This window comes from Maniola jurtina, chromosome 10, assembly GCF_905333055.1.
Source record: "Maniola jurtina chromosome 10, ilManJurt1.1, whole genome shotgun sequence".
Classification (NCBI taxonomy): Eukaryota; Metazoa; Arthropoda; class Insecta; order Lepidoptera; family Nymphalidae; genus Maniola; species Maniola jurtina.
Window position 1 is genome coordinate 3,150,355 of NC_060038.1, and position 23,133 is coordinate 3,173,487.

General features: G+C 36.3%; 1 protein-coding gene and 1 long non-coding RNA gene across 3 annotated transcripts in view; one reads left to right on the plus strand and one right to left on the minus strand.

The window, feature by feature from the left end:
• Window positions 1-4: 4 nt before the first annotated feature.
• Window positions 5-17,259, minus strand: LOC123869031. Its single transcript, XR_006796804.1, has 3 exons — window positions 17,248-17,259; window positions 14,736-14,739; window positions 5-79 (listed from the first exon to the last, which is right to left on the minus strand). It is a non-coding gene; the product is annotated as an uncharacterized LOC123869031 (long non-coding RNA).
• The window catches only part of LOC123869030, a 28,992-nt gene continuing 14,170 nt past the window's right edge, over window positions 8,312-23,133 (plus strand). The window contains exons 1-3 of one of the 2 annotated variants that reach the window (XM_045911758.1): window positions 8,316-8,401; window positions 11,329-11,339; window positions 16,266-16,428. In XM_045911758.1, coding sequence (XP_045767714.1) covers window positions 16,277-16,428 — 152 coding nt within the window. In that variant the 5' untranslated portion in view covers window positions 8,316-8,401; window positions 11,329-11,339; window positions 16,266-16,276. Of the gene's footprint in view, window positions 8,412-11,328; window positions 11,340-16,265; window positions 16,429-23,133 lie in introns of both variants that reach the window. The other variant, XM_045911757.1, reaches the window with a different exon arrangement.

Below are 23,133 nucleotides of genomic sequence, written 5' to 3' on the forward strand. Positions count from 1 at the left end.
CCACCTAGATTGGGGGGTCTTCCAAACGCTGCGCTTTCCGGTTCGAGGTCAACATTTCAGCACCCTGGGACCCCAACGACTGATATGTCTGACTTCATAGAGTTAAGACGATTTTGGTGACATATGAACTAAATCCTCCTGCCTTTTCAGACTGCCTTTCCCGATTCTGCGATGTAGGTACAAGAAATCAGGTAGGAGGCTGTCTCTGATCAGACATTTCTTTACATTTACCCGACTACGGCTAAACCCAAAGTGACCCAAAAGGAGGGTTATGTGTTTGACCTGTATGTATGTTTGTCTGTTCCTATGTGCTCTCGTAACGACTCAACCAATTTTAACAAATGATACGTCATTAGATTTGTGTCTTTGGGTGCATAAAATTTTTAAAAAACAAAATGGCGGAATGTGCGGGCTTAGAAAGATGCAGACTGCAGTGTAAACCGCAATCGGGGTTTTTTGAAAACTTTTCAAATTAGTTGTTTCCGCAAACTCGCAGAGCGGATACCCGCTGGTGACGTGCGGGTGTGCGGGACGTCTCCCCGCCTCATACCCCGATTGCCATCTCAACCTGTCGCGTACTAAAGGTATAGCTGATTATAGCAACTAGGTAGGTACGTCAAACTCGATTAAATCACGACAAAATCTCTCGATGCGAAACGATAGTTCCGCCCCGGAGCATATCGAAACCTCCCACTCTGTACCTACTTAATTAGTAAACGCGTAACACATTTTGTTTAATAGGTTTGCTAAAAGCTCAGATTACTGAATGAAAGGTTAGAAGTAGTATTATCAGTTTATTTAGCTAAGCAAATAATCATTATTATCTCATCCAAACACGCCGGCCACGGAGCACGGGTCTGCTCTCAGATTGAGAAGGGCTTATGCCATAGTCCACCATGCTGACCAAGTGGGGATAGGTAAGTGCCTTTGAGAATATTTTAGGCATTTGTCTTTGTCTGGTGGGAGGTTTCGGCCATGGCTAGTTACCACCCTACCGGCAAAACCATGCCGCTGATTTAGCGTTCCGGTATGACGCCGCGTAGAAACCAAAGGGGTATGGGTTTAATAAAAACTGCCATACCCCTTCCAGGTTAGCCCGCTTCCATCTTAGACTGCATTATCACTTACCACTAGGTGAGATTGCAGTCAAGGGCTAACTTGTAAGTTAGCTGATGTGGGCTAACTTGTATCTGAATAAAATAAAATAAAATTAGGCATGTGAGTAGCTTCATGATAATATTTTCCTTCACCATTGAATGCATGTATTTAACTGCATAAAGGTGCCCACGCACTTGAACTGAATTGGAGCTGAACTGCGCGTCGCGGCAGCGCCCCGCACGATATTCTCTTCAGCCGCAACGCGCGGCAGTGACGCGCTACGCTGTACGCGCGTCGCGGCTGGAGAGAATATCGTGCGGGGCGCTGCCGCGACGCGCAGTTCAGCTGCAGTTCAGTTCGAGTGCGTGGGTACCTTTAAACACACATAGCTCCGAGAAATCGGTGGCGCGGCCCGGGATCGAACCCCAGACCAAACAGGATGGAGATATCATAAATCATTAGACTATCACCACTTGTCGTCTAATTTAGTCAGGAATAATTAACATGTAGTTATGTTAAAATCTGCCGCTAGTATAGGCAACCTTAGCATGACGGACAATAATATCCCGCGGGACTTGAGTCATCAAGACTTGTCATCTCTCAGTTCTGTCTTTTGACGTGCGACAATGTTTCAAGTCCCAGCCATTCAACAGGTAACGTCAACGTATAGGTTTAATACTTTAGGTAATGGCATTGACAACAGGTTGGAAAATTCTGATTAATGTCTTGTGCTGGTTGTGTGTGTTTATATCCTACTTTGACAATGGGTCGTGGAGACCACACCTCATTTTGACATTTCGATGTGGAATGTTACTCTCAAACAGCATGCTAGGTGCTGGACAGAAAACAAAAAGCATAGACAGAGCTAGTAAAAAGTCATGCTTTGAAGTCTCCCAATTTGAACCTCCATCCAGGACTGACTTCTAAGGATTTGAAAAAATTCAATAAACAATACACTCAAACGCCGTAAACCGTTTAGCACCTTAACGGTCATATTCGCGTGGCACGGTTATGCAATGCGTTAGGTGTGTGTGACGTGTTTTTAGAAAAAATTCATAGTTTTTGATGCAATAGTTTCACGGATTACTACTCCAATTCTGAGGCCGACCATGACCTGAGTAATACAGGAGCTATCGCTATCGTGTTCTACCCCCTTTGCCTATTTTACCACTGACACTTTGAATGCATGGAGATGGCCCGAAGGAAATTTCAACCGGTGCAGTGGAAAGATGGAAATACCTACTTAGCCAGAGGAGAAACAGTAAAATTACCTAAAGGTTCAATTTAAGATGCTAGTATCTAAGACAGCTAATACATGTTCTTAAGGACGCTATTTATTTGGGTGTGATAATAAATAATAATGAATGTCGTAATCAACAATCAAATAACGATTTCCTCTAAGGCATTCTTAATAAGGACCACCCACACTGATTGTCCCATTTATTTATTACCAGTTATAACAATTACTATAAAATAAGAATAGATTGTATCAAGAGATGTTGATGGTATTGTAGGTACTTACATAATTAGGTACTTTAGAAAAAAGAATGGCAAAAATTTTCAGATCTCTGTTATTCTAGCTTAGTTTCGAGATTTATGATCAACCCAATACTTAGGCACCAGTGTCATTTTTACGTGTAGTCGAAATTCCTCGAACACGTACGAAACGATTTGCTTCCTCTTTCCTAATTCGAACCGCTAGGATATGGAACGCCCTTCCGGCATCAGTTTTCCCTTCCACCTATAATATGGGTACCTTCAAGTCAAGAGTGAATAGGCAACTTCTAGGCAAGCGCGCTCCATCTTAGGCTGCATTTATATTACTTGGTAGCAGGTCTGATTGCAGCCAAGCGCTAGTCTATATAATTTAAAAAAAAAACATCACAGTAAGTAAGTATTATTGACTTTTCACCTTAGCACTTAAGTAGGCACCTTTCTAATCTACTTTGTGACGAATTACAAATTGGTTTTACAGCAACCTCCCATGGGTCTGCCCGAACCGAATTAGCGGCCCGACTAAACGATGTGTAAAGGTAACATTTCAGTCACCTGAAAAATATTTCAAACGGATAATTGGTAGACATAATGCTTTAATCCATACTTAATATTATAAATACACAAGTGTAAATTAAAAATTTATAACACCCCCGACAAGTGAAGGTTACAGTAACTAGAAAAGAGCTGACAACTTTCAAACGGCGGAACTGATTATCTTGGATTATAGCTAAGAACACTCGATCAAGCCACCTTTCAAACAGTGTTTTGTAGTTTTTTTTATGGTATATTATCAGTAGATACCTAATCAACAGAACTAACTCCTGTCTTCGTTTTTGCTTCCGTTCTGGTTACACCCTGTATAAAGCTCTGATACTACAGAACCGATTTCGAAAGTTCTTTTACCAGTAGAAAACTACATTATTTTAAAAAAAATTAGAGATCCCTATGAAATTTGTAAGAAGTTGTTACCCGTGCGAAGACGGGGTGGGTCGCTAGTATTGAAATTTGTACTTAACTACCTACCTACTTTGTCAAAAAATTGTATGTCAGGGTTTCCTGACTGGATATATTGCCTTAAGTCTGTTTAGTAAAGCCTTGTAGCTTCGATTTAGTGTGTAGTGTGTGACCTACACTGATTATTTTTTTTTTTTTTGTGTAAAATGACTAATGACTAAAATGATAAGACACCTTTGCCCAGCTGTCGATGTTGATCGGTTCAGACAACAATTTCAGCCGACGACGATGAGTCAATTTTACGAGGCAGCCGTTTAGTTCGATTTTTTTTTCAGTTCCAGAAAGGAAGCTATAAAACTTGCTGAATGCTGAAAAAGTGAAGTTTCGTCCTAAAGAAAGAGCTTCAAGAGAACTAAGTATTCAAAAAGGCGAGTGGTGGGCGTGAAACTTTTATAACGGGCATAACGGGTGAATTCAAAACGTTTAAGTGTTCAAAATGTTAACTTTATTGAAAACTAATTACATTTACAACTAGGTGCTTAACTTTATTTGTATTATAAGATTTTTCCTTTTTTCCTGCAATTTACTGTAAATGTATTAACTCTATCTTGAACAAATTGCGCCTCCAAATTAATCAAAAAATCAAGTAACGCGAACACAGAGGTATTTTTATGCAGTAAGCAGAGATGTGCTACCTAAACATGATTGTGCACTTCAGATTTAATTCCCTGCAAAAATAAACTCTGTTGCATTAGCATAAAGTCCAATTTCTAATACAATTATGCTAAGCGGAAAAACGAGCCGAGCGAGAGGTCTTTAAATTGGATTGTGTCACTGTCTAATGGATTGCAAGCATAAAAAAATATTTTCTATGGTACGAATTATGATGTAGCTCACAAAGTTCTTATTCATTGTTTATTTAATTTCAAACAACAAGATTACTTTCTTTTGTTTTCGCAGTAATTTTCATACCGTTATCTTTATTTTATAATGTCATTAAAATATCATTTAGTTTAAAAAGTATTATAAATATTTTTTTAAATTAATAGGATGACAACACTGGTATCAAGCAAAACAATATGGCGAACATTCTGTACTATACTATACAGAAGTAGTAAGGTAACCATAATTTGATTGTTTAATGGAAGTGTTTTTTTCTGTTTATCGATAGATTTCTCAAAAATGAAGACTTAAGGCAAAAATGGATCGCTGTCGTTCCAGGAAATATCACCAAATATTCGGCAGTTTGCGGAATGCATTTTAAAGCGGAAGATTTTGCTACGGCTTCGTGTGCACTGAATTTTTTTAAAAAGAAACGCTGTACCATCAATTTTCCCAAAAGTATGCCTTGCTTACGAACTTCCTAAAACTGTTTAGGACCTAAACACATGCACCAGATTATACAAAATAATTTTACTTACCTATATTATAGGTACCCATACTTAACATGACTGGTACTTTTTCGCAGAACAAAAAAAATTGAATTTCTCTACTTTTATAACTACAGCGCGGCAGACTATGGCCTAAACCTTTATCATTCTGAGAAGAGACCCGTGCTCAGTAGTGGGCGGCGATGGGTTATCATGATGATTCATCCTCTCCTATTCTCATATAATCCCTCAAATGTCTTACATTATCAAATCGTGTTGTCACCCTAATAGAAAGGGACACACTCCAATTTAGCGCTATCTCAATAGGCTCGTTTTTGGTGTCTCAGTGCACAATCTAGTTTAGGTAGCATGTCTCTGGCAGTAAGTTAAGCCTTTCGCTAAATTATATTCAAAAATGGAATGTGAAAACCGCCACTAACGATTAGGTACCCACGCTAATTACCTAAGTTCTTATTTTTAACCAACTGCGGCAAAGCCAAAAAAGGGGTTATGATTTTAGCAATCTATGTATGTATGTTTGTATCCAGATTCTGTGTGTTCCACCGAAGCGCCTAAACTACTGGGCCGATTTTGATGAATGAGGTGTCTATTGATTCGTCTTAAAGGTCCGGGTGACATAGGCTACATTTTATACTTACGAAAAAATTGGCCTAACGGATGTTACATCAAAAAACCACGAACCAAAAAAAATTTCGAGACCCCTACGGTCTCGAAAATTTTTTTTTGCTATTGTATCGAGTTGGGAAGTCAAATGAAAGAGGAGAAAATTCCGAGTTCATAAATGCAAATGTACAACATACTACAACAATTTTACTATAATATTTCAGCGTTTATTAAGACGATCGCAGTCGGGTTTCAGTTTTCAACTTTATCTTGTATATGAAAATTATAGATTTTTTAATTAATTAGAACCAATATGAAAATAATGAGACAACATTTTCAGCATTTGTTTTTAATTAGGTACCTACTATGTCTGTATACTACAGCATAATAGGTTTTCTTCTAAAACCGATCCTTTGATGTAGAGTAGAAAATTGAGTGGGTGCTTTGAATCTCTTTTAGGTTAATTATTATTCTTTTTGTTAAGGAATACAGTCAGCGCAATTTATAGAAAACATATAAGTATAGAAAATAATTACTACAATAGCAAGAAATCGTTTAGATAAGTAATTGAACAGCAGCTTACAATTAATTATCTCTTTGTTTAACTTGAATTTTTTGATATCTCTAATTCTCTAATATTTTAAGTTTTATCGTATTATAAACCATATAAAATATTTGATGGTGCTTTGTACCTAGCACAAAAATCACCCGAATATCTACATAAGTACCTACCTACTTCTAATACATATTTTCATAATAATATCTACAAATCCTTAGTTTTACGTAAGCCTTGGGTCTGCAATAGTTTATTTATTCAACCTTTTGAGAACTACCTATCGAAAACACTTCCGAGTTTTGACCGCGTAGAGCGTAATCTAAAAAGGTGTTTCTAATGTGTTATTAATAATTCCGTGTGTACCTTGTGAATGTTACATTTTATTATGGAAATCGTAAGACGATTAAAACTTGAAAACGGCTTGCGGTATACCGATTCTCATTATGATACAGTATTTAGCTGTACCGTGTAGGCACGTGTATGATCTTATAAGAAAGCTAAGTATCACTGAGCGGGCGATGGAGAGAGCTATGCTTGAGTTTCTCTACGAAATGAAATCAGAAATGAGGAGATCCAGAGGTTACTAGACTAGCTCAAAGTTATAGTGATAATAGATAGAGCATATCGTTTGAAAAACCGATTGGAGTTCCACGCTGCTGGAATGGCGAATGTGGAGCGTTGGAAAACCTTCCACTAGGACTTCGTCTGTGTTGGTGTTAGGCTGGCGGGCGTGCTCTGCCTTTTTGGAGTGTTTTTTTTTTGTTAAAACTGACTGGAAAGCGCTCTAAGTGGGTGCCGTGCTTGTGTCGGCGAGCGCCAGCACAGACGGGGTCCATACTTGTATAGTTTCCCTAACTTGTTACAAATAACTACAAACTTGACATTGTAATTGCATTGACTTGCTAATCTTTGTAAAGCCAGACGAGAGAGCAAAAAAAAAACCTTCCACTAGGTGGACTGATGACATCAAATGACTAGCAGAGAGCCGCTGGATTCAGGCGGCGCAAGACCGTGGCGTGTGTCTCTACAAGACGAGGTGTTACGTGGTGGTGATGCGTATTGCTTGCTTGCTGGTTGGCTTTTCCTGCATGTCTAAGCGATGGGCGGTGCATTTCACATGCTATATGTTGCATCATACAGATTTGTCTGTTTCGGTGGATTATAGCCATTTAAGCGTCTTTTGGTTCCTTGTTTATAAGTATGATCAGTTTTTCTGAATTCCTATGGTTTTTGACGATAACTCACAATTTTTGGAGTTTGCTGCTTTTTACCCGACTGCAGCAAAGCTTAAAAGAGGTTATGTATTTGACCTGTATGTATGTGACTATGTCCGATCGTAACTACTAAACCGATTTTGATAAATGATACTCATTAGATTCGCCTTGATGGAGAAAAGGTCACTGGATACTTAAGTACATACAATTATTAAAAAAATAATGCAGTGCAAACCGCAGTCGGGGAGTTTTCCAAAACTTTTTAAATTACTTATTAGAAAAAGATGGCAGAAAATCAACACCACAGATAAGCACCTTTTTAAGGGAGAATTCACACGTACCGCAACCACACCACATCGCAGCGACTAAAAGTGGCCAAGCAGTGGTTACGTGTGAATTCTGTCGCTACAGCTTCTTGCATTATGGTAACTACAAAATATGGATGTGGTTGCCTTGTCGATTGTAGTTGCACTAGCCACTAGTGTGCGGTGTCGCTGGTAGTTGAGTTGTGGTTGCGATATGGTCGATAACACTCACACGGTTGAATTTGGCGACAAAATATGGTCCATATAGTCAAACTATTTATTTTAATACAAATTAGTGCCCGCCCACGTGTTGTGGTTGCGGTTGTGGTGAGGTTGTGGTGCACGTGGATTCTCCCTAAAGGTCATAGCACACACATCAACTCAGAAAGGGGTCCTCGCCGTATCAACTCGTGACAAGCTCACGGACTTGCAGTTCCCACGCTTACGGCTCGTCGTTTATCATCGCTGGCCTGTGTGCGTTCGGCGAGCTGTCAGCGTGCCATCCTAGCCGTAGCGGAGTTGGTGTATCGGAGCTGCTGATCCGTTTTTACATGAGGTTGATGTCTGGTTGACGGCGAGGCGAAAGGCGATACAATGACGTTCCGTTTCCGAGTTGATATGTGTGCTGTCACCCTAAGGTTGTTAGTGTTAATGTCGCCCACGCGTGCGTGGCTCCGCCCTACGCCCGCCCTTGCGGCTATAAAGGCGAACGTCACGGACGCGTCAGAACTTGTTGCACTTCGCGCTCTCAACTTTCTAACTCGTTTTCCAAACGCACCGTGAAATACTTCAGGTAAGTTTTTTTATTTCAAAAGTTCCAAATAATATTTTTTCTTCTGCTGTAATCTGTAATTAATACCAACTTCAGCAGATTGTGTTTAATTATTTAAAAAATAATTTGGTACGAAAACGAATGCAAGTGATTCTAAGCCGATGAATAAACTTTGGAGGTAATTTTTATTTTCAAAGGTCAACTTTTAAAGTAGCATCAAATATTATTGCGCTCTTAAAAGTATTGAGGATTCTCTATTGGAATTCTATTCTTTATTTTTCTATTTTGAAAATCGATAAGTGAAATTATTAGAAAGTCATGTTGTTTTGAAAACAAAATAAAAAATAGTATGCCTGTTACAGTTTATTTAAATTTCGTACATAATTTTAATGAGGTATCAAGGATAGATCAAAATTTTGATGGTCTAGTGTCTACGTATGTAGATTTAAGATAACAGATGAACGCAATATTTTTTTCTGAGATTCAATGATTTTTTAAATAAGTATTTTTGTTAAAGAATTTCTTGCTTTCAAAATTCGAAATCCTAAAATGTGGTCCGTTTTACTGTAAAACTTTTGGATAAGATAAGTTAGATAACCATAAGTACAGATGACTATCAGAACACATAGGTACAAAACATGTTTTTGTATGATTAGAAAATAATGATTTGTGGAAGGGGTACTAATATTGGACTTTTTATTGCGTAGAGATGACAATAATAATACGGAGACCTGAAAAACCAGCCACGTAGTCGTACGCATCCCGTGGGGTTAGGTTATTGCTGACTAGAAAGTTATAAAATACAGAAATTACCTAGAGCAAACCAACATTCAAAATTCGATGCAATCATCCCATCCAATTCAAAAATTATTAATGCTGTTGATTCGGAGTTGTGTGCGTTTTGAGTAATTATCTAAATAAATATTACTTTTGATGAGTGAAGGAAAGCATCGTGAGGAGACCTCAATGCCTGAAAGAATAATGTTCTCAAAGTTTTGTGAAGTCTGCCGATTCGCACTTGTCCAGCGGGGAGGAATATAACCCTTTCTATTCTGAGAGGAGACGTCCGTACTCAGTAATGGTCCATGAAGGGTTCAGATGATGAGGAGATGAATTCTACTCGACGCCTGTTAAACTCGTTAAACTCAAATTACTACAAACCTAAAACCAACAAACTTCCAAAATCCCCTACAAACCAATAGGATCCACATTCCTATTAATTTCATTAAATATCCAAGATTTAAGTCGCGTTGCATTGAAAATGTCTGTTCCCGTCTTAAGTGAAAAGCGTAAACCGTAAAATGACTTCTACTATCCATGGGGAGTAGAATAGATAAGTAGGTACAGTTTGGAAATGTTATGATACAATTTTTTCATGCCACCATAATTCTATTATGTCAGTTTTCCCAGAATTCTTACAATATTGTTTGCCGTACTAATCGACTTCCTAAAAGAGGGCGGTTTTTAGCATTATATTTCAATGACTAATAGGTATAGGTATGACGTACTTTTAATCATAATTATTATTAGAGAGAACTAGCTGATCACGCAAAAACTACTAGACGGATTTGGTTGGAACTGGAGATGGAGATTATAGATTATAGATTACCCTGGATTAACACATAGGTTACTTTTTATCCCGGAAAATCAGAGTTCCTGCGGGATCAAAAAACTTATACCTATCCATGCGGATGAAGTCGCGGGAATCATCTAAGTAGTAAGTTATTTATAGTAAGCTGAACTGTCTAAACTAAAAAAAAAAACCGGCCAAGTGCGAGTCAGGCTCGCGCACTGAGGGTTCCGTACTCGGGTATTTTTCCAACATTTTGCACGATAATCAAAAACTATCATGCATAAAAATAAATGAAAATCTGTTTTAGAATGTATACGTAAAGCCCTTTCATATGATACCCCACTTGGTATCTTACTTTGAAAATTGAAACAGTTTTAATTTTTTTTAATGATGTAACCACAAATTCGCAGTTTTCAGATATATTCCTGTACTTGTGCTATAAGACCTACCTATCTGCCAAATTTCATTATTCCAGGTCAACGGGAAGTACCCTATAGGTTTTCTTGACAGACACGACGGACGGACTGACGGACGGACAGACAGACAGACAAACAGACAGACAGACAAAAAAGTTCCATGGTGTTGACCTTTTCAGGGCCCATCCTTTTGACGAAAGATACAAAGATAACTTACGTTACGAAAACAGATACAGGCTACTTTTTACCCCATTTTGGAAGTTACCATCTTGGTTTTTTATTATTTGTTGTTATAGAAGCAAAAAAATACACACTTAGTGAAAATTTCAACTCTCTTTTTAATTATTACGGTTCATGAGATACAGCCCGCTGACAGACTGACGGATGCACAGACGGGTGGACAGCGTAGGCTTAGTAATACTTAGGGACACATTGGCACCCTTCGAGCACGGAACCCTAAGCCCTAATTCGCACGAGCGTTAAAAAAGCGTTGCGTTAAAACCCGGCGTTGCGCTGAACAAAAAAAGCGCGCGTTAAAAAAGCGTTGACGTGTGAACAGATACTTGGGTATGCATTTGTTCTATTTGAAACGCTTTTTTAACGGACGTTAAAAAAGCTCTCGTGCGAATGAGGCCTAAAAAGTTACTTATTGAATTGTATTTAACAAGCGAATCTTTTTGAATTCCTGAAAATATTAGAATAAATTTGTTGAGTTTTAAAAGTAAAATATTATTTTTAAGAATCACGCACAAATAACCTCATCCCCGTTTTACAGTCTGATGAGAATTATGAACTGAAAATTATTTATTATAAACAGGATGCTAAACTTCCAAATAAAATAAAAAATTGGCATTTACTTTTTACAAATAAATTTTTACTAGGAAAATGGAAAATGGAATGGTAACTGTTTATTACTATAAGTAGGTATGTATAAGAGTTATTAATAAGCAGAAAAACTCACTGTTTGCAATTCATTAAGTTTTTGAACAGACGGACAAACAGCGGAAGTTTAGTAATAGATTGGCACCCCTCGAGTTATACGGAACCCTGAAAAGGTTTTATTTAAATAATAATACGACTGAATGCCTTAGGCACCTGACTTCGTATTCACCAGTTAGCTAAACATTAATACAAATAAAACAATTCAGTTTTCCATTTGGTATGGAGGGAAAAATCAAACATTTATTTCATCCATCGTATTTCGACCAAATTTGTTTTAAGTAATTTTATATTCATTTGTACTTTGCGCCTATTGTTTTCCCTATTGTGTTTGTAACGATTCATTTTCCCAAAATGTAAACTCCAAATATTTTTTTAATACTTACAGGTTATTGTTGAACGAAACCCCGCGTAGTTTTTGATTTTCCTCTGATCCCAAAACGTAAATATGTACCTACTTTCTGACCTTATGATGTAACTAGCTAATGCCTGCGACTTCTTCCGAGTGGACTTAGGTTTTTCAAAATCCCATGGGAACTTTTTGACTTTCCGGGACAAAAAGTAGCCTATGTGCTAATCCAGGATATTTTCTATCTCCATTTCAAATTTCAGCCAAATCCGTTCAGTAGTTTTTGCGTGAAAGAGTAACACACATACACACGTACATACATACACACATACACAAACTTTCGCCTTTATAATATTAGTGCGATGTTAGTATGAAGTGTGATAGTGTGATGATGTTTGGTAAAATCTCATCACTAACTTGTAATATTTGCAAAATTTTATTTAGTTATATATGTATTTCTCACTAACAGAACGGCAAGTAAATTCTTGGATTGCATTATAGTCATTTCCTTAAATTTTGTGGAATAGAGATTTTTTTTTTTCATTAGGATCGCTATGAACGGGATAGCAATACATTTAGATCTGTCATTTTTGTCTAGAAATTGCGGACAATCAGCCTCATTTAGAGCGGATAAGTAGATTTGTATATCTATTTAATATTAAGTATGTAATTTTTCATTTTAAAAAGAATAACTGCCAAGTTTCCTGCCAGATTCCTGCTGAGAACAGCAGAATCTGTTTCTGAACCGGTGCAAGAGTCCTGATATCATAGTTATTGGCATCAGTTTTCCTACATGAAATACCTACCTACCTAAATATTTCATCTATATCTAAATATCTCAAAAGAGCGTTATCTTTTCTACTTTCCGTAAGTTCCACGTAACCCATTCATTTGCAATGAATCCAACGAAGCAACTATCATAGGGGCTACCCTATTATTTACGCCATATTAAAAATATATACAGCTACCTTTTATATGACTTTAGTTAAGGTTTCAACGATTTGTAAATATAAATAGTAATATGATTTCTAGCCACTACAATCGGCAGCAAAATTCTACACTATAGGTACCTATAGTGTAGAATTTTGATGGAATATCATATGTACATATGATAGTCCATCAGGCCAACGGGTGCGATTCCTCGAAAGATGCAGGTTCGAATCCTGCCAGTTCCGCAATTTTTGATACGTATTTAAAAATTATTCATAAATAAATAAAAAAGTTTGTTTTTTTTAAGCGTGTTTCAGATTTGTTCTGTATAACTATGGCGTTTTATAAAGACCTGAAATAATTTTATTGTAAAGTCACAAAATACTACTTAAGTAATATCTGAAAGCGTAGATAGAGGAAAAAAAATTGTATGAAAGAAACGTGAACATGTAATAACATAATATCAATCCCAATAAATTCCGTATCAATTTATATAAATAAAGGTTAAATTAGACATACAAAATAAAATTGATAATCCTCCGAGTCCCGACTAAATTTTACCTGAAATAAAACCTCAAAGGGTCAGGATATTATAATATGATTTTACTAAGTTTCTATGTAAATGTATTGTCATAAGCATTTAAAACAAAAATATCTATTCCGTTCAATTTGCTATGCCCGCGGGAAGCAATAAAATTTTCAATCTTACTGTTTGAAATATTATCTGCCTATTGGCTCTTTGGTTTTCTTAGAACATCTACTACGACGTAGCACTCGTAACAATCGATGACGGTGAATTAATTTCCTTTCCACTTTATCATTTTATTTAGCAAAGATATAATTTTAATAATTAAAATAGGTAAAATCGGGTCTACAATAAATGAAAGAGGTGGAAACTCTTATCGTTTTAAATTGGAAAATATTTGAATACCTACTTAGCAAAAAAAAAAAACGATTATTATTATGCATCATACAATCTATATGCTTATCATAAAACTGTAACTGGACGTTTTCTATACTTACATAAAATGTGTTTTGAAAATTTAGATCGGAGGAAACATTACGGAGGAAATACTACATTCCAATATAGACTCCCCCACTTTACTTTCTCAGATAAACCTTAATGTTAGATATGTAAAATCGTAAACCAAAAACTTTTATACTGGAAACTTATAAAAATAACACCTCATTTTATAATCCTGTTATAAGAATGTGCCGCTCCTATAATAATATAACAGATATAGACTTAGATATTTTTGATCACAGATTTAATATCTTTGCTAGAAAAGTAGTTAAAATAATTAAGTAAAATAATAGAATAACATTGTTATTTCGTCGAATTCTTAGGTTATTATTTATTGTAGTATAAGTGTACTTATTAAGTGTTTATATTAAATTTAATTTATTAATATTAAATAATAATTAAGCGTGCCTAAAAAACCATAGTCATGTTGTGCGACCATATAGGATTACAATAAGGTCAAATGTATCAATTTAAGAATTAAGTTAAAGTAGTTATTGTAATCTGTTTTGGTTGACAATAAATAAATAAATAAATTACTATCGATATTGACCATAAAAAAATTTTTTTTTAGAATTTTTGTCTATCTGCCTGTGCCCGCATCACGCGAAAACTACTGAAAGGATATAAAATGAAATTTCCAGAATCCTTTTATAATAACGTATAATGCCTATTTAATATTATTATCTCTTATGTTCTGTAGTAATTTTATCTGTGTGCAGATGGGTAAGGTTATTATCATACGCTATTACCACTATTACCTATTAGGCTGTAATTCGAGCCATTTGTACGCGCGATAACATAATACGGTACAATAAAATAAAAAGCCTCCATTTTTCCTGTAATAATATAAAATGCAAAAGGTTTGGTGTATTGCAGTTCTCTCAAGACGCCAATTTGTTTATTCTCTTTCAGATTAACTTTTGAATTATAAACTATTTTTCTACCTATGTTTTATTAGTTGTGTACAAATCTGCGTATCTTCTCATTTTTATTTTCTACTCAAATATATTATATGAGAGAAAAAGCTGACTAACTGACTGACTGACTGACTGAGCTCAAACTAAGACAAAGATTAGAGGGAATTATCCACTAAAAAGTATTTTAGAAATTCTACCTATCTGAAGTCGGACCGGGTCAGACACTTACGAATATTTTTTAAGACATTTTAATAATATGAATGTATGCTCCAAGTACCTATTTTACAACCAAACTTCATCATAAAAGTTAGGAACTTCATAAGCGCGGAGCTCCTGTAATATCAGTGCTGTCAACGAAATCCGTAACTGAAGCTGGGAATTGGGTCCAATGATGGTTATCTACTTTTTTGACAATCTGTTCGAAAAAACATGCGTTGGTAATCGTCACAGATTAACATTCTAGTCTCTGGTCCTTATTCTGTGTTTTGGTTGTCCCAAATAAAAGGGGATTGTTTTTGGGTCGGGACTAATTTAAGCTAATAACTAGGTATTTATGTTTAGGTATGCTTCTTTCCAAGCTACGGAACCCTCGATGGGCGAGTCTGACGCTGTCGGTTTTTAAAATAGAGAACCATTTACGTTTGAGAGAACGTGAAACTTTATCAATTTGCCGCGTATGAAAGCTGTACGCGCTTCAAAGTACGTAATAAGTACCCGCGTTATAATTGTTTATGACTTACTTTTATTTTTCTCTCCGGTTTTTTATTCAACTATCATCGATTAACAGGGCGCTCTCCGTCACTTACTCCATACAATCGTAGTCCCAATTTAATTTGAATATTAAGCAACCAAAGTCCATGTTTGCAGACATATTCTAGAAACTAATATCTGTGCCTGTGGTGTTTTAGATTTTTCTAAAAATATGTAGTTTTAAAATTACAGGGGCTCAAAGATTTGTTTGTGAATTTTTAAGACCGCGTAACTTTGAAACCGAATATTTTAACGGAAATCTGGAAAACCACAGACATAGATATTAGTTTCTAGAGTATGTCTGCACAATTTCATGGACTTTGGTTACTTAAATATTCAAATGAAATGGGAACTACGTTTGTATGAAGCGAGTGACCGAGAGACCCCTCTACGACTGCCACAAGTTTATTTTTGTATCTAGAATCTAGAAAGTAAGTTCTTACTTTCGCGTCTAGTAAGTAGGTATGTCAACCTTTTTTAGGGTTCCGTACCGTAGTAATATTAATGCGACATGAATAAAATTAATTCTAAATGCCAATAAAGCATTCATTGTATCATCTACGAGGGTGTTATTTAAACGGGTCATAGGTTAATGCTATTAATTATAATAAAGTAGAGTTTTATAGGTGGGTGTGCGGATTACTAAAGTGGTCTGCGGTCACGTATAATTTATTTTTAGACATTTCCTAATATTTTATGACTATTTTGGTTTGATGTTTATATTTTTATGGTTTCTGTATAATTCTGAGTTTTGAAATACTATGTGAATTTAATATGTAAGGAATCTATAACTTCTTCAAAATCAAAATTTGGTAATGGTTTTTAGAGTTACGTACTTCAAAAGGAAAAACCCTTATAGGATCACTTTGTTGTCTGCCGGTCTGTCTGTCGGTCAGCCTGTCTGTCTGTCCGTCTGTCAGTCTATCCGTCTGACTCGCACTTGGCCGGTTATTTTTGGCGCTAAATATTTGGTTGTCCTCCAGGCACAATGTTGAGCAAGAGGATCGTCGTCGCCATCGCAGTCGTCATTGCCGCTGTGTGTCTAGCTGAGGCGAGGGAGGAAGGTCCTCACGACATGGCTGACGCACTCCGCATGCTACAGGAGCTGGATCGCCTGTACACTCAAGCTGCTAGACCGAGGTATGTGCCCAATCCAAACCACAGCCTGTATGTGTCCACTGGACATAGCCCTTTAAGAGAGCGGGCTTTCAAACGTGACCACGCATTTTTTTTATTCAGACACAAGTTAGCCCTTGACTACAATCTCACCTGGTGGTAAGTGATGATACAGTCTAAGATGGAAGCGGGCTAACCTGGAAGGGGTTTGCCAGTTTTCATTGAACCCATACTCCTTTGGTTTCTAGACGGCATCGTACCTTAACGCTAAATCGCTTGGTGGCACGGCTTTGCCAGTAGGGTGGTAACTAGCCTACCAGCTTCTTCAGTCCATCCTGGTTGCGCTTAAGTACCGGTACACGGTCTCCAATTCAGAACACGTTTGCTCCTCGGCCGTCGTTTCTGCGACAGACATGACCTGCCCATTGATCGTTTAGTTAGCTTATCATTTGAGCTATAAATGAAATAACATTTCTGTAATTCAGGCCATGGCCCATATAGTGTTAGTACATTAGTAGATAGTACTTTTATGCTTCTACGAATTTCCTCGTTCTGGATTTTGCCCCCGACAACGATACCTAACCTCCATAGCTTGCTCTACAGCGCGCTGAGTAACAGTTTGTGGACGAGGCCAACCGTCAATGTCCACGTTTCCACTCCATTCGTATTGGTTTCCATCTCAAATGATGGCCCTCGTTAAATAAATACTTTAAAATCATAATTAGGTTTCTTAGTTTTTTTTTTGATAGGGTATGTACCATATAAGAAGTAATGACTGGTGGTCATTAAAGTTTTTAGCGTGGATACGGAACCCCACCTAGCGTATTTTGACACGCACTTGACCGGTTTTTCCTTAAAGTATTGATTAGAATAGTACAAACAACGACAAAGTTAAGTTTGCATCCGCCAGTGTAAGCGACTATGGACGAGTGCAAACCTACATTTGTCGCTGACTCTACCTAGCTACAGGTATCTAGTAAGTTCTACTTTCTTAATTCCATAAAACGTAATAAATTAGAATAAGTATTCCTAGATTTTATCGTGATTTATCGCCCAGACTCAACGGTATAGTATCACCATAAAATCTAGGAATACTTATTTTAATTTTTTCTAGTAGATCAAGCTTAAGCATGCAAGCTATTCAATCAAGTTGATGGTACTTGATATGAGATAGCTATGGACTATGGTGGTATAATAGGTAAACTCCGTATGCTATCACCACCTATCATCGTTTGATCACAGACATAGATAATAATAGAGGCACTTTTGGATGTTAGCCAATATTGAAGTATCCTCATGACGTTCTTAGTTCCAGGAACTCTAGAATCATGATTTTTCAAATCAAGTTCAATCAAGTTTGTAGTGCATACTTAGGTATTATGTATCGCTAATCAATGAGTGTTTTTTTTACAATGTATCACTGCAGGATTTCATGGAAATGAAATTCTTTTCCAAAATTTCATAAAAATCAGTTCAGTAGGTATCTACTATTGGCGTCACTCAGAAAAACAGGTATTATTTAAATATTTTTATCGAATTATTGGAATGTCCTCTCCAAAACCAACACAAAAAACACAAGTTCAATGTGTAAGGTTATCCGAGAGTTATAATCTAAACAAACTAATGCCAATATAAGTAATTTAATTAGAGCGTGATTGCTATCACAACATCTAATTATCCAGTTCACAATCGAAATACCGAAAATATGCGATATCGCTCCGAATCTCAGAAGGAGACTGAACTAAAACCTTCGAAACACCCGTATTTATGCAAGTTCAATCTTGTTGGCCTCCTAGCAACAGATTGTATGACATCGAATGAGCCAAATATCGATTTTATCAAACTACCTGCATTAGATAAATTAATAATTTTATATTATTTTTGACAACTCAAATCAATTTTTAAAAATAACCTTACACTACCTAATAATAAAAATCATCCTCGTGCAAGTCGAGCTCACACTCGTTTTACAGCCTACTTATAAATCAAATAAACGAAAGTGTGGAAAATAAAACTGTTTCAAAATATTTAGATACTTACCTATTTTTAACCCCCGATCCAAAAAGAGGGGTGTTATAAGTTTGACATATTGGGTATCTATCTGTCTGTGGCATCGTAGCTCCTAAAATAATGAACCGAGTTTAATTTTGTTTTTTTTTTGTTTGAAAGGTAGCTTCTTGATCGAGAGTGTTCTTAGCTTCTATAATAATCCAAGAAAATCGGTTCAGCCGTTTGAAAGTTATCAGCTCTTTTCTAGTTATTGTAACCTTCACTTGGTGTTAACTCACTCAGTAGTGTGCTGGCGATGGGTCGATCATGATTATGTGTGTCTGTCAACGGATTGTATCTCATGAACTGTACTAGATAGTATGATAGAAATCTTTGTTGCACAGACACATAAAATAAACAAGACAAAACAAAGAAACTACAAAACTAAAAACAGTTGTAAGCAAAGGCGGCCTTATTGCTCAGAGCAATCTCCACCAGGCAACCTTTGATGAAAGGAGAAACAAGGTCTGTTGGATAGTAGTACTAGTAACACGCAATACACAGTCTTATTTAGTAGTATAATATTACTGTACTAGGCAGAGAGTTGAAATTTTCACAGATTGTATAATATTTCTATTGCTGCAATAACTAAAATTAAAATTTCAAAATAGCTAGCATGCAAATTAAAAAAAAAGCCATTGCCATATTATTATCTTGTACTTGTGAAAGAACGTTTCGCGTGCGAGTCTGACTGGCACTGGTCCGGTTTTTAACAGACTTCAAAAATAGGAGGAAGTTCTCAATTCGTCGAATTCTTTTTTTCCTCATACAATTACTATTTTGTGAAGATTTCCTAAAAATAAACTAAGTTGCACGTAGGACAGCAAAATTTAGTACAAGGTGAATATTTTTTCTAAATTGTAACAACGACGCCGATATCAAGTTTCTAAAAAAACTGCTTTGTAATCTTTTCTAAAATTATACCTACTTGAACCTTTTCTTAAGGACTTTGTCTTAAATTAGATAGGGGTTGAATGAGACGTTGATTAACATAGACGCGTTCGCTATACCGTTTTATATTTTCCTTCAATTATCGCATATGCAGGTGTTATTTCAACGTTTTAACTTATTCATCCACTGCTGTTATAATTGTGTAGGGGTTAGTTATTTCTAAAGTCAGTTAGCTAGGTATCAATCGGTTTATTATTTTGTATTAGCGGATAGCCGGCGTGTGCTACTATGCTAAAAAAAAAAATGAGTTTAATGCATTGTTTTAGTGGTCTAAGGTAGTTTTTGATGTCGGTGCAAATTTAATTGTCTAGGTATAGTAGTATTTTTTCCCTTTTTGGTTTTGAATTCAAAAACTATTTAAAACAACATAGGTGACTTTTGGTTTTCTGTTTACCGGCTTATAGTAAATTGGTTTGTATTGTATAGGTACATATAGTAACTAATTTAACTTCCAGCTAATTAATACGTGAAGATCGCAAAAAACTTTCAGCTAGGATTTCAGCTGATGATTTCAATAAAAAACATAAAAACTGGAAAAAATTACATAATAATAGTCTTGCGTCGAGCATAAAGTACAGCTAAGTTTCCATTATGAAACACTTCCGTAGTAAAATGGTTTTGTTATTCGATGTTGCAAAGCTAATTCCAGCCACTTGTGGCTTCAAATGTAATAAACGAAGGAAATAACGTACGTAGTTAATACCTGTTTATTTAGTTTTTACCTACATCAAAACCGGATATAGAGGAAAAACATATAACATAGGAGGAACGAGATAGCATTGAAACGAAAACAAAATAAAGAGAAGTCTTAAATTTTAATGGTCTTAAACTTAACTTCAAAACAGTTTACAAACTTTAGTTTTGTTAATGTATCGAAGTCTTATCGAAGTATTTTAAAGTCCTGGCCTAAATTTTGTGAGCCGAAATGAAATTCTAGATTTTGATAAAATAGTAGGTAAGTAAATAATATATAGATGGCTTTAAAATATACAATAGTCTGACGATGTATACAAATCCTGCACTTTGAGGAAATCCATTATATTATTTATGTAAGCATGTGTCGTTTGATTGCCTTTTTAACCCCCGACCCAAAAAGAGGGGTGTTATAAGTTTGACGTGTGTATCTGTGCGTCTGTGTATCTGTGTATCTGTGTATCTGTGTATCTGTCTGTGGCATCGTAGCGCCTAAACGAATGAACCGATTTTAATTTACTTTTTTTTGTTTGAAAGGTGGCTTGATCGAGAGTGTTCTTAGCTATAATCCAAAAAAATTGGTTCAGCCGTTTAAAAGTTATCAGCTATTTTCTAGTTTTCTTGTAGAAAAGAAGGTTAGATAACCCTTAGGTTCATAATATTCAAGTGTCAATTGACAAATGTCAAGCTGTCAAGATGGACGTTGCCTTAATACGTCCATGCTAGATATACATAATTATTTATTTGAAAATGATTTGTTGGGGGTGTTGAAAATTTTTAATTTACGCTTGTCACTTGATTTATTTAGTAAGTAGGTAATAATATGAGTATATCATACGACCGACCAACCAACGTTGATGATATTAGCATGCGACGTTGATGATGAGATGGCTACAAGCATGCTTTTCATCCATCCATCCATCCATCAGCCTGTAAGCGTCCACTGCTGGACATAGGCCTTTCCAAGAGCGCGCCACCAAACACGGTCCTCCGCCTTCCTCATCCACCCGCTCCCCGCCACCTTCTTCAGGTCATCGGTCCAGCATGCTTTTAATCCTGTAAAAATCAAAGATTTTTGAAAAATCCAACTTGTACGTGGATAAAGTCACGGATATCAGCTATTTAAAAAAAGTAAAGCAATTTAGTAAGGTAAATGCTGAGGTGAGCCCATTTTGGTACCACAAACCACGCATCTTATTTCTAGCAAATATATTATATAATTATTTTATCTGTACTTTCTGTGGCACCAAATAAATACTTTTCCTTTCTTTCTTTCTAAATATAATAATATATTTTTAACTCTATTCTTATTCAACAAAACATGCCTACACCGTAAAATGGTTAATACCACAGTTGCTAAGTGCCAGCTTTTCTATTAACGCAGTTCCCAGGGGCACGCACAGCCATCATACAAACGTCACGGACGTGAACTGTAATTTGCCCCCTGTCACTGCAATATTACGGATAGATTACTGACTTATGACCAGTGACAGACAGAGTGTGTCTAATTATAGAGGACCTTTGTTATTTCTATTCTAAACCTTGAGGATACAATTATTAGGGTTCCATAGATATAGAAATAACACTGATCTATATTATTATGTATAGATTTCACGAACTGAACACTTATTCTGTTCAATTGATCTGTTTATTATCAGTACACTTTGTTTCATCATAATCATCATTGCTAACTGTTATACGTCCTCTGCTGGATATAGGCTAATTGTATGGACTTCCAAACGACACGATTTTGCACCACTTGCATTCAGCGGCTCCCCGGGCTATCGTTCTATCCCTTGCCCTATTCTTATTTACCAAAACACGCCTACACCATAAAATCGTTAATACCATAGTTGCTAAGTGCCAGCTTTTCTATTACCGTAGTTCCCAGGGGCACGCACAGCCATCATACAAACGTCACGGACGTGAACTGTAATTTGCCCCCTGTCACTGCAACGTTACGGATAGATTACTGACTTGTGACCAGTTGCGAGTATGACAGTACTCTAATTATTGAGGGACCTTTGTTATTTCTTCTTTAAGCCTTGGACGTATAAGTATAAGTAACCATGACTTGGTGCAACCAAAATAAGATGTTAATTGAAAGATTATGCTGTTAGAAATAATAATTCATGTTATAAGTTAACGTCTCTAAAATAAACTGATTGATTATATTATTAATAATTTCACTGAAAAATAAAGAATCTAAATAAAAATGTATAAACTTGAAACGTCTCCTCAGCATTAAGAAAATTAAATTACATAGAGCTGCTGTTTTATATAAAGATTTAGAGTCGCATATTGGGGTAACTAAAATTAACGCGCTAACTGGCATTCCTTAAGTGCTTAAGCGATTAAATTGTGATTTACTGCTTTGCGCTAGAAAATATTATGTTTTGTTCAAAATCAGCGCTCTTGACTCTTTTCTCACATCAAGATTTAGTGCATCTGAACAGCTATAATGTACCTAACAGCTAGATTGCTTGGAGGTGCAGTTTTGCCAGTAGAGTAGGGTCTAGGCATGGCGAAAGCCTTCGCTTGTTCTTCTTCTTCTCTGTCATTAAACTCATGGCAGAGTGGTTGTGGTCATTACTGCAGTATTTTGACTACGCGTCTCCATTCCTCTCTGATGGCTGTCTTCCTATGCACTCATGGGCGATCTACCACGTGTTCTGGTGCCCTCCCAAGAAAGAATTCCTTAAGCTATTAAGTAGACATTCAATAGAGATATCGTCACGTCTGGCTACGTGATCAAAGAAAGTGGGATGCCTACCCAGGTAAGCTTGGTATCAGACCAGATTTGAAAATGTCTATAAAATATTCCAAGCCACATGCACCAAATAGTTACACAAGACAAGACAAAGTTAATGTACCTATGCCAAAAATAAAAATAATTATTGTTATTAGTTTGATGCTCTGGTGCCTTCTGAAGGAGGATGTCGTTAAACTATTAGATGTTCAATAGACATATCATCACATATAGATACCTACGTGACCAAAGAAAGTGAGAATGCCTGCCAGAGGAAGCTTGCGATC